Consider the following 14,047-nt stretch of genomic DNA (forward strand, 5'->3'; position numbering starts at 1 on the left):
ACCCTCCAGTGGTAGATCAACATCAGCTCCAACAGCAGTGACAAGTACCCAAAGATTACGAGAATAATGCGCCTATCCCATTCTGAGTTGTCCCCTCCTTGCGGACAGCCAGCTCAACATAAGATTACCCACTCTCCTAAACAAGGGTTCCGCCATGGACTCTTACCTGCCTCTGGTCTACTCACTCTGACCACCTACAAGAGGTACCTTACACAGTAGCCTAGACGGTCTTTCTAACGGCCAGTCATAGCCAGAAGTGTCGGTCAAGAAAGTACTGTAAGTCTACGTAGCTTAATACTAGTCTCAGGAACTCCCGCGCACCCCACAGCGAACCTAACTGTAAGGTCTAATTCCAGGTGGAACGGACTCAGGGCAGCACAAGCTTACAAGTTGTACAGCTACTCCTAGTGACACGCATCTGAGTGTTAACTCAGGTACACCGAGTGTACCTCACGTCAAGCAGGATGAAAACGCCAACTGCTCACCGCAACTCCGCTACTTGTTTCTCACTACTCATCCTCTACGTGGGGAGTGATCAAAGCTCATTTGGCAATTGGTGGGTCTAGGGAGAGTCTAGAAAGAGGTTGGACTTGTACTCTGTGCCCCCTAAAGCTATCGTCTTTTTGGACAGTAGGGAGTGCTGGCAAGAAAGTAGGTGGCCATACTGCGTCCGCATTGACCATTATGATGTCGTACTTAATGCTTTACTCCATAGCCCAAACGATGGTGTTGTGATCTTCCGTTGCACCCGGCACCTTGCTCCATTCGAACGAAAAAGGTCTATCTAGAGTCTAGACAGAGTAGCTTTCAGACTATGTGCTCTTATGCTGTGGATCAGGGAGCTATGGGGTTGACATGGGGTATTTTTGGTGTGTACGGAGTATAGGCCATGGCGGTATTTCGGTACTTCGTACGGAATACTCGTTCATGCTTCCTCAGCACAGGTCTTAGCTTCATTTCCTTGGTGCTGTCCATGGAGACGTTGTCTTAAATGCTCGTCTTCTGTTTAATTAATTTCCCTCATTAGATGGCTTGACTAACCAAAGCACTATTCTGTAACAGGACTAGATATTAATAGTACATAATCAGGTGACATGGCCCACACCAGCTTAGTGAGACTATCCCCTGTCCAGGTTAGACCAGTGGGGACCTAGTAGACCACGTATCATTACGTTGAATACTGCAGCCCTTCCAATCACTGCTGATCAATACAGTAGCCTTCGTTGAGCTATGTAAGGCAGCGTACCCGGTAATGCTGGCCTAAGGCACGGCATGGGTGAACAGCTCATCCTCATCCCCATCTTAGCAGTTAGGAGGCTAAGTGCAATAATAATCCCTCATTTGACGGAATGAAACCATACCTATGGAGTCTATTGCCAATGCAAATAGGTTAAACAAGATCAGCAGTGACGAAGGAGGCAGAGTCCAGGCTCTCTTGAGCGTGAGACCAGGCAGCCAGTCGCCTCAGCCATTGCAGGACAGCCACACCAGATGGGGGCCAGTAGATAGCTGTTCAGTTCGCACTTCGCACAGCCATCTACATCATCATTGGTCTCATCATTGTTGGGAATTGCGTGTAGAGTCTTTACGGAATTCTCCGCAGAGCGCCTACCTGTCGTCTCAAGAAGGTACCTAGGAAGAAGGATGGCGATTGACACTTCAGCCTCATCAGGCTGAGCAGTGATGCTTACACTGCAAGGGAATGGAATGTGGCTAGGGAGGACTGGGCAGTACGGAGTACCTCACCTCACCTCAGGTCGATGCGTTTGAAAGACAACCATGTTACTGAACTCTTGGTTTCTATTGCTTGATATTGCTACCAAATAACGAGAATAGTTATTTGCTGTAAACTACAACGCACAATTTCGCCATTCTTGATGGTCCAGCAGAAAGTATGAAATGATGTGGTTGAGACTATCCAGAAAGGTCAACTATAAGCCAACTAACTAGATCAGTTGATCAACCGCCATCTGCATCACCCTGTGGGAATTATCGAATCTGGTTTGTCGCCTCGTCTTTCGTCCCGTAGTTTGGCTTTGCTTTTTGGCTTTTTGCCCCTGGCAGCATCAGTGGAGTCGAATGAGTTGCACTAGGACAGCTCTGAATGGATCATCTTACAGTCCTACCAGCACTGTCTAGCAAGTGTTCCCCAGAAAAAGGATGCCTTGTCGTGTATTTTCGAAATTCCTGCATTCTGGATGGATAATAAATGGAAAAGATGACGTCTCTTTCTCTATCCAATGGCTGTACTCCATACTTGACATAACAACTGTAAAGGGGAATAATCATTATGCGTATAGTTATCTATAGAGAAGTGCATGCTGTGACTGATCCATCTCTCGCGTTGAGTGTCTCCAATTGCTATTTTAGTGCATTTATTTTGGATTCATGTAGAATTTCATTTCGGTTTCCGTTGTTTTGATTATCCTCTTCGTCTACTTCTTGTATCAAACTTCAATACTTCTGTCTATTCCTCTTTTGATTGTCCATAGCTTCTTATCTAGCAACACAGAGCATACAAAAGGGCCCCATCGTCCCAGTCCCCATTCTCACTCTCTAGCTTCAACCCACTGGCATCACCCATTCAACATCAAGAGCAACAATCTTTCCTCCTCTTTATATCAATCGCTTCTCTTTTTCTTGCTTCTGAATTAGAGTATCTACTCGGTACCTGTTCTCGCCTGCTTTGCCCGTCTTCACCCTTGCTCCGCCACACATACTCTCGAAACCTATCTATATAACACTCTTTCATCCTCGGGCTCACTAAATCCATCTCTCGACCCTCCTTCAAATCAATCAATCATTATGCCTCACAAAGTTAACGATTCAAATTCCACCCTGGCCAGCAGCGCCAGCAGCAGTGATAGAGTAGTTGTCACAGACCTGCGAGGTATGTTCCTGTTCCTGGTCTGATACATTCCATGAAAGAATCTCGATCTCCCAAATCTAGAATCGTCACTAACCGGGGCGCCCGTTTCTCTGCTTCCAATAGGGTCGAATCCTGTCCCGCGCCGAACCCAACCCCCGGTAATCATACATAACCAGGGAGGTCAAATTTATGACGAGACACGACCTTCTGATTGGGACAAACAGCGGTGGAAGTAGATTGTCCACCGCTGCATCCTTTCCCTATTTTCTGGAGAATGGGGAAAGAATGAGAAACGGAGGGAAAAGCAGGGGGTTTGATACATTATGGACGGGAATAGGGCCAGTCTGCTCTTCTTGCCCCAGGCACTGCTGGCAGTTGCTGCTTACTACTCGAGCTGGGCGGGAAGAGCGGCTGGGCTGGGGAATGGCCTGCTGATTATCCGCGCGGCTTCCCTTGGTACCCTTTTGGGAATGGAAAAGTGAGGCGGACGATCGACACCTCCAATAATAACGACGGACCGTGGACGACGGAGGATTTGTCTCTCAGTCATCATCCCATCTTTCCATCTATCGATTATCGGCAAAGTTACTCCCCTCTCGGCTGTCGACGGATGCCTTCTCAACATTCTGGACCTTCCTGTTCTCGTCTTGGTCCAGTCCATCGTCGTCACCGCAACAACACCAGACTCAACGTACGATGGTGATTGATCGATACCATCGGCGACACCACCCCTGAACAGAATGTCCTTTGCCGAGCCGATCCAGTCTATCTGTGAATTCTATCTACGCCCCGGATTTTGCCCTTGTTTTCTCCGCGAAATTGCCTCGCCCCTTTTGTCCTTCCCTTTCCCCTTTTGTACTATTACCACTTATGGACGCACTGTACTTTACGACTGGAGTTTTCTGTCATTTTCTGCAACTGTTTCCTGTCTTCTTTTCATCTCCTTATTTCCTTTCCTCTGTCTCTTACACGTGTCACATTCCTCCACGTCCAAGTGACAAGAGGTCTTGAATGCGGTGTCCCCATGCTCGTATCAAGCATGGGAGATAGTGTGGAGCAACCCTTGCGTCAATATCGTCGCCAGCCATGACTGAATAGTCCGGAGTCCTGATGCTTCAGTTGTGCACCTTGCAAGTGGTCATACTACCCCAGATATGGTTGATTCGCACATCGCCGTTTGCTTTTCTTCCCTTACTTTGCTGTATTATTACCATCGCCACTACGGAGTATGCTTGGGTCTCTTCTTCATCTTCTGTTTCGCATAGCGTGGGTATCAGGTTCTTTCTTTTGTTTTTCTTCAACTTCCAACTTGGTTTTTGGAAACGATCAAACTCCAGCTCGTGAGGTTGTATCGTTCCTAGTCCAGATGGTGATCACCCCCATGATGAACTCAACTACCTGCTCATGACATTCGCTTTTCGCACACGTCTTTTATTTGATCCAGATTGAGATCTGGCTGCCATTGTCCCTGGACGAACGGACTCCTATTTCGGATTGACTTCCACATGCACACGTGCGGTTGACTGAATTGTGTTCATGGCCATGACTTGGCCGTATAATCGCAATAGAAAAATTATTGTGAAACAACGCTACTTTATTGATTCTCCTGGTCTTTGTTCATCATATGTATCTCTGGTAGCACGGAGCAGCAGGCTTCAGTCTGTAGACTAAAACATGTCAACCTCTCTTGGGCTGTCTCACTGTTTCACTATGTAGGCTCATCTTCGTTGACCTGGGGATTTCTACACGCCCCTTAATACCTTGTATCCCTCTTTACTCTTGTGCCGAAATGCGGACATGGCTGGAATGTCATATAATCACATTCCCTGAAACCTACCGCGTTAGTCGTGATACTTCGCGACTTGGTCACCGAGAGGATTGTATGGCCCTGGCGATTTCTCAAGCAATAGCATTAAGAAGAATCACGGGCTGCCTGTACTGTCTGATTCAAACGCTTACGAGATGAGTGATACTGGCATAATGTTATGTCATTCGGTGTGCCAGACAGTTTGTATGCAAGTATGTATGGAATCAGATATATCTTTATTGCTGATCCAGCGTTCAAAATCCACCAGTCATCTTCCCCTAGAAGGAGGAAAGAGATGTAAAAGAAAGGGGTCGATGATGGGGATCTAATCACAGAGGGGGTTGAGGGGATTTTGCAAATGCTCAATATGCTTCTTTCGTGCCCATCCACCTGGCTCCACTCTTTCTTCACCGACTTCACAACAGCAGAAAAAGGAGCCGCCTTTTTTCGTTCCTTTTTTTGTGCTTTTCATGTGTTTTTTTCCTTTTTTTTGTTCTTGATTTTTCCTGGAGGGGGATGTCTCTCCTTCCGCATACCAACACTTCCCGAGGCCTCATTCAGGGCCGGGTTGCATGTATAATTTGTACGAGGAGTAAGACGGAAATCCACATTAGTAACTTAAGGGTGTGTGAGGGTATGATTGTATGATGTAGGTAAGAAGGGATGGGGATAAATCAGACATGAATGCCAATTAACACCAGAGCAGACCGCCATCGAGGAAGCCGCTAGGCAAAATGGTTCGCAGCACTCCCACACATCAATGGGAAAGGGCTAGGAAAAAAAAAAAAAAAAAAAAACGGGCAAATGCAATTTGGACTCGAACGGCTCGCGCTTGCAATGCTAGATGTAAAATAAATGGTGAAATGCAACTTAAAAACACCCAGAATGTGATGTGCAATGAACACAAGGGAAATGGGTATGCAATTTTGAAGGAAAAAAAAAAAAAAAAGAAAAAGAGAAGACACAAGGAAATAGGAGATAGAGTTCACGCAATCAGGTCGGTCGACTGCGGAACTAGGGGTAGTTCAATGATAGATAGCCAAGTCAGGTCCGGCAGCTGTGATTTGACTCGCAGGTCAAACATGCCAGCAGTCGTATGAGCTAAGTATCCGATGATATCAAGGGCTTTCCTCAACCACTTTAGTCCAGCTTAGAAACTGGAAGTGAAGCTCATCTGAGGTTGCTCAAATTGTTGGTGGGCATACGCGGCCTCTGGGTTGTACGGGTGAGAGTCCACGTATTGCATCGGGGGTGGCGAAGGTGATGGCGAGCATGTGTTTGTCTCCGGCACCTCCTTGACGAAGTTGGGGTTGCAGGCATTGGCAAACGCTTCATTTTCCGGTGTGATGGGAGGAGTAGGATACCCATTGGGCAGGTTCGAAGACTGGGCCTTCTGCGGAGTTGCCAGTCCAATCTCCCCGTAGTAAGGCTTGGGATCCGAGGGTACATCGGAGGGTGGACTTGGGGGAGTGTAGCTTGTGATCGAAGCCTGCCGGGCAAGGAACTGCTCCAAGATCTTCGCAACCCGCGAATAATGGGACGAAGAGTACTTCCGGGACAAGACCTGAGATGGCTGGTGAAGTTGCTGGGAAAGACCCACCAGGGTCATCGAATCGTACTGCGACGCCCACTCCGTATGACGAGGCTGGGGTCTGTTCAGAATGCACCGTGCCAGGGCCAAGGAAGCTCTGGCAAGGTCAGCCGACGCCTTGGAGACAAATTCCCTGTGGAACAATGAGATTTCCAAGATATAGAGAGCCAGATGCTCAACTTCGGGGTCATAAGGAGTGTCCAGAACGGCAATTTGGAGGAAGCTGTCCACAGTTGGGTGTCCGACTGTCCATCCTAGAGTTTGCAAAACGTGCCACTCCATCTGAATGAACATATCGTCGTCATAAAGAGAGCAGCACATCGACTTAAGCTCCTTGATGGTAGGTACACGATCCTTCTTATCACCATACTTCGCCGCAATGAGCAGGGCTGCACATCCAACCAGCTGATAGTGTCTTTTGTACACAACACGCTTCGAACAATATCGGTCAAGCAGATTTACTGTCAGGAAGAGTGTTGCAGGCAGTAATTGGAAGGCAGTGTGGGCTTCGATCAGAAAGTCAAGCAGATAGGGACGCATAAACCACTGGATCTCAGTTTGTATATCAATCGACTCAACATCGGGGAGAGTAGCAGCCTAGAATGAAGGGAAATCAACGTCACTTGATGCTCTGCGAATTCTAAAATCCAGGGTCACTCACGTCCATGTCCAGCATGTGGGCCAGGATGTCATCGCGGAATTCATCGCTGGCAGCCTTGGATAGCTCATCCGCAATGGCATACTGACGTTCCCGGGCAACCAGTTTCGCATGTTCCTTGGGGTCGATACGAGGAGCAGGGAAGTCGTCATAAGACTCCACAAAATAACTGTCACAGGGCTGGTAGCTGGACGTTGGACGCTTGTGATGGGCCATGTTGTCGAGCGGTGGATGATATCGATCGGAAAAATATTATCAAAGCTGTGTATGCTTCTAGAAGGAGTGGACCTGACAAAGAACTGCGTCTATCAGGAAACGACGGAATTAAGAGAGCGACAGTCGTCAAGATTAATTGCAAGTAATGAGTGTAAATTAGTTGGAAATATTAAGGAACGGCCAGTGAAGAGACAATAGTCTGAAAACTGGGAGGTTCAAAGATGACCAGATAGCCAGGGATAAGGGTCTTCAAGGCCGGAGCTAAAAGAGCGGACAGTGTTAGTAGGAATGATTATTAAGACATATAAGAAATCGAAAGAAAGAAAGAAACAAAAAAGAGCGTCAAGGTGTAGGAAGGCTGGGCAGAGAAACGAGCGAGCCAGCGAGATAATCAAGTAAAAAGGTCGGATTGTGAGGGGAGGGGGAAGGCATGAGCAATAAATGCAACGAGCATGGAAGGGCGATTCCATGATAGAAAAGATACTAACCCAGATAAGAAGGCCTTCGGGCAGAGGGCACTATGCAACCCTTACCGTGACGGCGAGTCTAGCATCTAGGCTAAGGTGAAAGGTGCAAGAATGATCTGCTAATCTGGACTCGAATGCCAGTCCCAAAGATGAGTACGACTGAACGTCTTCACCCTAGGAACAGGTGCTTGCACTTGTCGGGTATGGCTCCTGCGGAATGTGGAACGGAGTACACAGGCACGAACCCTATGTAGGGATGGGGGATGATCGTCAGGGGGGAAGCTCAGCATGCAAAGAAGAATGAGCACAACGTACAGGTTACAGTGCAGCGTCTCTCGATTGTTATCTCTGTACTGGGCACGGTTGTTGCAAGGTAAGAAGAGCGTCCGACACAAACTTTGACATATAAGGGATGGAGAAGATGTCGAGAGCAACGCAACGGAGGATGGGAATATTTAGTATCTCCTGGAAGCAAGACTGACAGGTTAGCCGGCCAATTTCATGGAACGTGCAGTAAAATGTAGCTTAAGCAGAATTTGTCCAAGTTGGCATTAGAGCACAATAGGTAGAAGATTTTCGGAAATGCTGCGAATGGCCATCGTGATCGTCTTCAAGTATGCCACCCACATTCCATTCACCACACCTAGGGACCCCTTAATTCACTTGCAGTGAACTCTTCGCTTGGCACCGACTCAAGGTAGGCAGAAGCTTCCATAAAACTCAGAGAAGAGTATTTGAAATCTTTTCTTCCGCCTGCGAGCCCTTCGTCTTCCAGCCAGCTATTGTGAACCCATCCGACCGTCCGGTCACCCCTGACCCAGTTGTTCTCGAAACGTGGCAAATCACGTCAATTCAACATCGATCAGGCAAACGACTCTCGAAGATGATCGAATCTCAAAGCGCTGCAATGGCAGTTGAACCGCGTCTCTGGTGTCGGTAATCGCTGGCTTCACTCTGGAAGTCCCTTCATCCAGACGCTCGCCTTCCATCGAACAAGACAACCCAGCTTCCACCAAGCCAACTGGCGGCTGGGCGAAGGTGCAACCATGGCCTGAAATTTCCAATCCGAAATGTACAACCACAGCCACAATTGCTCGAAAGAAAACAGCAAAAGAAAAGCCAAGTCTCACCTTTCCCAGGATCACAACAGAGGTCGAATCATGTACAAAGAAACGATGAACGAGAAGGAATTGACAAGATCCCCGTCTAGTCGCTCTTCTAACCGGCAGAAGCAGAGTTAGGGGAACCTGATCGTGGACGGCACGTAGCAACGAGGACACCAAATGTCAGATCACGGGAAGTGAGAAATTCGCCGTTTGAGTTAACAAACGTCGAAACAGGGGAACGTCGAAGCAACAGCTGACGGACACGGCTCGACTGGAGAGCTAGTACAGCGGGCTGGAGACAAGGTCGACTGATATAACAGTTGACAAGATCTCTTTGCCTGTAGACCAGTCTCGAGGATCTCTCCGGAGAATTGGCGGGAGGCTAGAAAAGGGGGGAGGAGAGGGGTAGGAGAGAAGGGAGAGGAGGTAGAAGTTTAAAAGAAAAGGAGGAGAGGAAAGTGAGGAGGAGTTGCTCTCTCTCCAGACGGGTGTAGAAGAAGGAAAAGGAAAGGAAGAAAGAGTAAGAGAATGAACAGGATGAGAGCCCGAGACTGAAGTCAAAAGAATCGCTGCGGGCTAGCTGCTTGCCCACTGTATCGTAAAGCGTGACGCTTTTCCCGTATTGGTTTGTGGTAAATTGGTAATGAGTCCGACGGTCATGGTATCGCTTTTGCGTACCCAGGTCGTCTTAAATTTTTGGTCAATAATACCAAGCCTCTGGTTCTGTACAGACTATGGAGTATGGAGCACCTCATTTACGGTTTAGTATTAGGCAGATCTGGGAGTTTCTGTTTCATCTGTGGCCTCAGTAAACTCTCACAATCTCTGCAACGCTGGCTGTCAAAATTTACAAATAATCTGATGATTCTCCTCAATTGCTATCTAGAGGTACATACATAGTTTGCTCTGAAACAGCAGTGTCACAGGTTGGCGATGCAACAAGCGTAGTAGTTGGTATTTCAAGGCTCTCCTGACCACCGAAACCACCTGTGACACACCACTACCTGGATAAGAAGCGCAGGGCAAAATTACCCGACTTTGCTTGAGCGCGTTGTTTACCTTTTTGGATCAGGTACAAAAGATGACTACATAGAATAATATGGTACACTCAATAATAATAGGTAGAAGTATGGAGACCATATATGAGACCTCGCACGCAAGTAATCCTTAATACTAGCTCTACATAGTCTAACTAGCAGCAATTCTACCTAACGCGGCCTGAGCCCAGAGACGCCCTTGCTGGATGTGGAAAGTCAATAATAGTAAGTAGCTTTACAAAAGCTGCCAGGGTAGTAGTGGTACTGCTGCAGTGTAAGACGTCTGCCTCCTATCTTAGTGTAATGATTATAGGTACTGTCTTGTAAGTCAGTAACTACCTACCTTCTTTCAGTAAAGTGTCTACTTCCCAGCCAGCCTTTCCAATCGTCCATCAATTATCGACCCCTATGTACCCTTCTAGGAAAGTAATAGTCTAGAATTCCGGAATGGGTGTTGCGATTCCAGCTGGAAGCCTTTTTATTCTCCCCTGGGAGAGGAGTCTTTGTTTCTCCTGCAAAGAAATAAACCTTTCCAATGGCTCCGGTAAAGCCTCTGATTCTCAAACCAAGCCTCATACAGCGGCCAGGAGCAGCACTCCTTCGGTGGGCTTCTTAGTGGGGTTGATCTCCGTCGCTAACAACCAGTCTTGAGTCTTTACCACTCATCTTCTCCCTGATTCAGGCCAGGAACACCTCGGGCCCTCTTGGCTAGAGAAGACTAGAAAATTGCGAAATGAAAGGCGACAAGACGTACCACTATTGATTATGCTGATTACTGGGCCTGGTGCCACTTTTGTACTTATGTATCAACTACTGCGTACAGAGTAGAGACAACTACCTAGGCAAGCTGCGTCACCACTTTGGAGGAGCTAGCAGCAACATTCAGCTCTGTAATTACCACTTGTCTACAGATCACAGCAGCATGATCATGCCTAAATCTGATGAACATGACGAATATATACTATTTTTTCCTTTAAAATGTCTCAGACCTTCGATATTCAAAAGTCTAAAATCAGTGGGATTTTTGCATTCTTGTTAAGTGTGTACCCTGCAATAGAGCTGTGAATATCGAATTGATATTCTCGCTACGCAGAACATGGCTCGCAATTCGGTGGTACTTGGATACTTTAGGTAAGCAACTACTTCCTGTCCCACTGGTAAGCACATACATACAGGCTTACATCTATACGCATATACGTGCATACAGCCGGTCGCGTCCCAGGGTCTTCTACCGCCATTGTCGACTGCTGAGTGGTCCAGCAAATGGCCCTTACCTCCATTGACTTCATCGCATGTCCGGTGCCGCAGCCACTCACAACCGGCCGTTGCATTATCCCAACACTATGGATTCCAACTTCTTTCAGCCCGGCTGCTTCTGTCGCACCTCGACCAGTCGATACTCCCGCCATGGGTCTCTTTGTCTTCAGTTTAACAGGGATCTTGCCTGAAATTCCATAAGTGTGGGGAGCTAGCACAAGCCCACGCTACTGAAACCCAATTACATTGCTCACGAGAATGAATGGGGCACGAACGTACCCAAGTACGGGTTTGGGATTGACTTTATTATTTGCGTGAGAATAATCCTCGACGCGTTGTCATCAATCCCCAGTCCACGTCATTACCTCGGTTTCGGTCGCCAATTTTGAATTTCAGAGATAATAATAATGGGCTCAGGAGGCTCCTTTCATCAACCAAGATTAAGTTTGCGGACTGGAGTTTCTTAGTTTGATTTCCCCCAGAGACATCATTCTGCTAAGAAGCTTTCACCTTTGTCTGGATGAACCTTGATGTCTCAACTCCTCAAATCCATAGCGGGGGGTGGGCTGTGGACTGATCATGGTCTTTCAATAACCTCGCTCAAGCACCACACCATACCAAAAGGCTCATTGATATTCATAACCCACAAGACGCTGTTGGATTCCCTTTCATATCTTTGTCATAGTGGAGAGCCACAATATCCGCAATTCCGCCCACACTGGTGATCGAGCAAGTGGGCAGTTGTCGACTCCTAGTCCTTACACATGTCAAAAGAAAGTATAACTGTCTAAGTGCATGCGGACCCACTGTGGCATTGCCTACTATGCGACGACTGCGGAGATCAGCTATGGATATGATATATGCTGATGATGAGCTGACTTTGCTTCATCGTTGGAATAGAAAGTACTGGTCGTCTGTTGCTCGCTAGTTTTAACCTAGTATCTGGATGTTGAATCTCGGTCCCAAAGTGGCTGGGCACAGCCACTACTTAGTAGGCAGCACCTAGACTAGTCGGGCCACATTTCAGATTCAGAAATCACGATCGTGGCTGGAGCCTGGAATTAATCCATACTAACTCTATCAGTGTCTGTCCGATAATGTACTGCGTACTATCTACTGCGATGGCTTGACTATTTGAGTGGCTACAATATTGAACTTCATCTAACCCTTACTTGGCTCCAAGGTTCTGGGATCGCCCTTTTTCTGATAAGGCGGTCCCCGGAATGCCTTCTGCATATGATCTCAACAGACTATTGTAGGGGCTCCTTTTTGGGCTCTTATCATGGAGCATCAGTCGGCTAGATGCTTTCACACATCAGTGAGATATTTTAGCTACTGATGTAAACGAAAGAAGATATTTGGCCCAGCCCTTCTGGCTCGGTCCTTTGAATGGAGAACACAAAGAAAATTAAATTGGAGGACGCCAGGGGCAGTCAGAATTACTCTCATGTATCACAACTAGATAGCTATTGGCTAGTCAGCATAGTATCCAATTAAGTACTGCATTATACGAGGAACGAGGAAATGCTGACGGAGAATGGGTGACAGGAGCAAACAAACGAAGCTACTATGTACTGCCGCCCAGCATCCGAGTCCATGGCCAAATCCCCGTACTGTATATGCTTACCACAAGACGGCAGAATGAAAAGCCTTGGTGATCAATTCTGGATTGGATACATAAGGGGCTCGGGATTGGTGTAAGTGATCTTTACAATTGTCGGCTCACCAAAGAGGAGGCTAGATCATTTAGAGGTGATCACTGGAAGTTGAGGACTGCTTCATTGCTTCCTCACTTGTCCCTTGCGCGTACCTGCAGATGGCCAGGGTAGTGAAACGCTATTATGGCATTTATTCCTTGATCTGATATGATCCTTAAATTTGGAGTGCAGACTTTCAATCTTTAGATCTATGCTTTAAAAACAGTCTTTTCCTCAAGAAAAACGGTCGATCAGGATCAGTTTATGCAAGGGCTTGGTCAACGTATACGGAGTACTCCTGGTAATATGATTGTTGAAGACTTTGGAATCTCAAATTGAGGGACCAGTCTGCTAGTGTCATTGATTGATCACTGTAATTATGTATAACATATCTTGATCTGCCATCATAATAGTACAGAGGACTCTCTATGTTTACTGTGGCTGTTCCACGAAGGGCCCATTCAGATTATCAGTAGGAAAATCTTGGGATCTGTGTAGAACTGTAAACTGTGAAGGCTTCTACTGGTAGCTCGGTGACCTGTCAACTGGAGAAAGCAACCAGCAAATCTCCAGCTTCCCCATAGTTAGTCTATACCCGGTCTTGCCTCCGGGCTTGAATTCCATTTCTTTCTAGACGCCTTCCTAGTTTGTGCAAGCGCCAAAAAACACTTAGCATTCCATGTTGGCTCAAAAGCCAAAAATACCTCGTTTTTCGTACTCCGTACTTTGGTATACAATCCGTACCATTAGTCCCAAGAACCTCGACTCGCAGACTCGAGCAAAGAGAGACAGAATTCCGACACAAATCCACAGCAGATCTTGAAGGGAAAAATCTACATCATTTGGAAAGACTTATCCAGCGAAAACTCTTACACCCACTTGACATTTTGACTCTCAAGCAACCAGCGGATACAATTAGATAATAATTCAATTTCGGCACTCTGGGCCGTTCCGAGAGGTCGGAACGGCAAAACCTAGGAAAATGTCAACAGTACAAAAACGCATCATGATTCGCCTAATGATTCATACTACCTGTGACTTGCTCTTTTTGCAGCCCCGCAACTAGACATACTGATCCACTAAGCAGTTCTAGCTATACCGGTTCGTATGCGTCAAGCTACGTATAACGTGTGTACTCCGTACAGAATCAAGGACTACGAAGTAGTTAGCGGTACCCGGATGCTGCGGGTATTGTCTGAAGCAGTGATGCGGTGAAGAGAAAACTTCTGAAGAGGGGCGAGAGGAGCAACAGAATGTTTTAGAGAACAACAGAAACCACCTACCACATAGAAGTGAGCAATATACGGGAGAATGTAAGTGAATCTCCCGAATACATACTAGA

At 47.0% G+C, this 14,047-nt stretch overlaps 1 protein-coding gene across 1 annotated transcript; it reads right to left on the minus strand.

Annotated features, from left to right (window-relative positions):
- Window positions 1–5,826: 5,826 nt before the first annotated feature.
- On the minus strand, window positions 5,827–7,141 carry Aud_000507 (G1/S-specific cyclin; the record flags this gene model as incomplete). The annotated part of the gene is made up of 2 exons (XM_043286016.1): window positions 5,827–6,864; window positions 6,929–7,141. The coding sequence occupies 2 exons, from the start codon at window positions 7,139–7,141 to the stop codon at window positions 5,827–5,829; spliced, it is 1,251 nt and encodes a 416-aa protein (XP_043141951.1).
- Window positions 7,142–14,047: the final 6,906 nt, after the last annotated feature.

Source organism: Aspergillus udagawae (assembly GCF_001078395.1).
Source record: "Aspergillus udagawae IFM 46973 DNA, scaffold_1, whole genome shotgun sequence".
Classification (NCBI taxonomy): Eukaryota; Fungi; Ascomycota; class Eurotiomycetes; order Eurotiales; family Aspergillaceae; genus Aspergillus; species Aspergillus udagawae.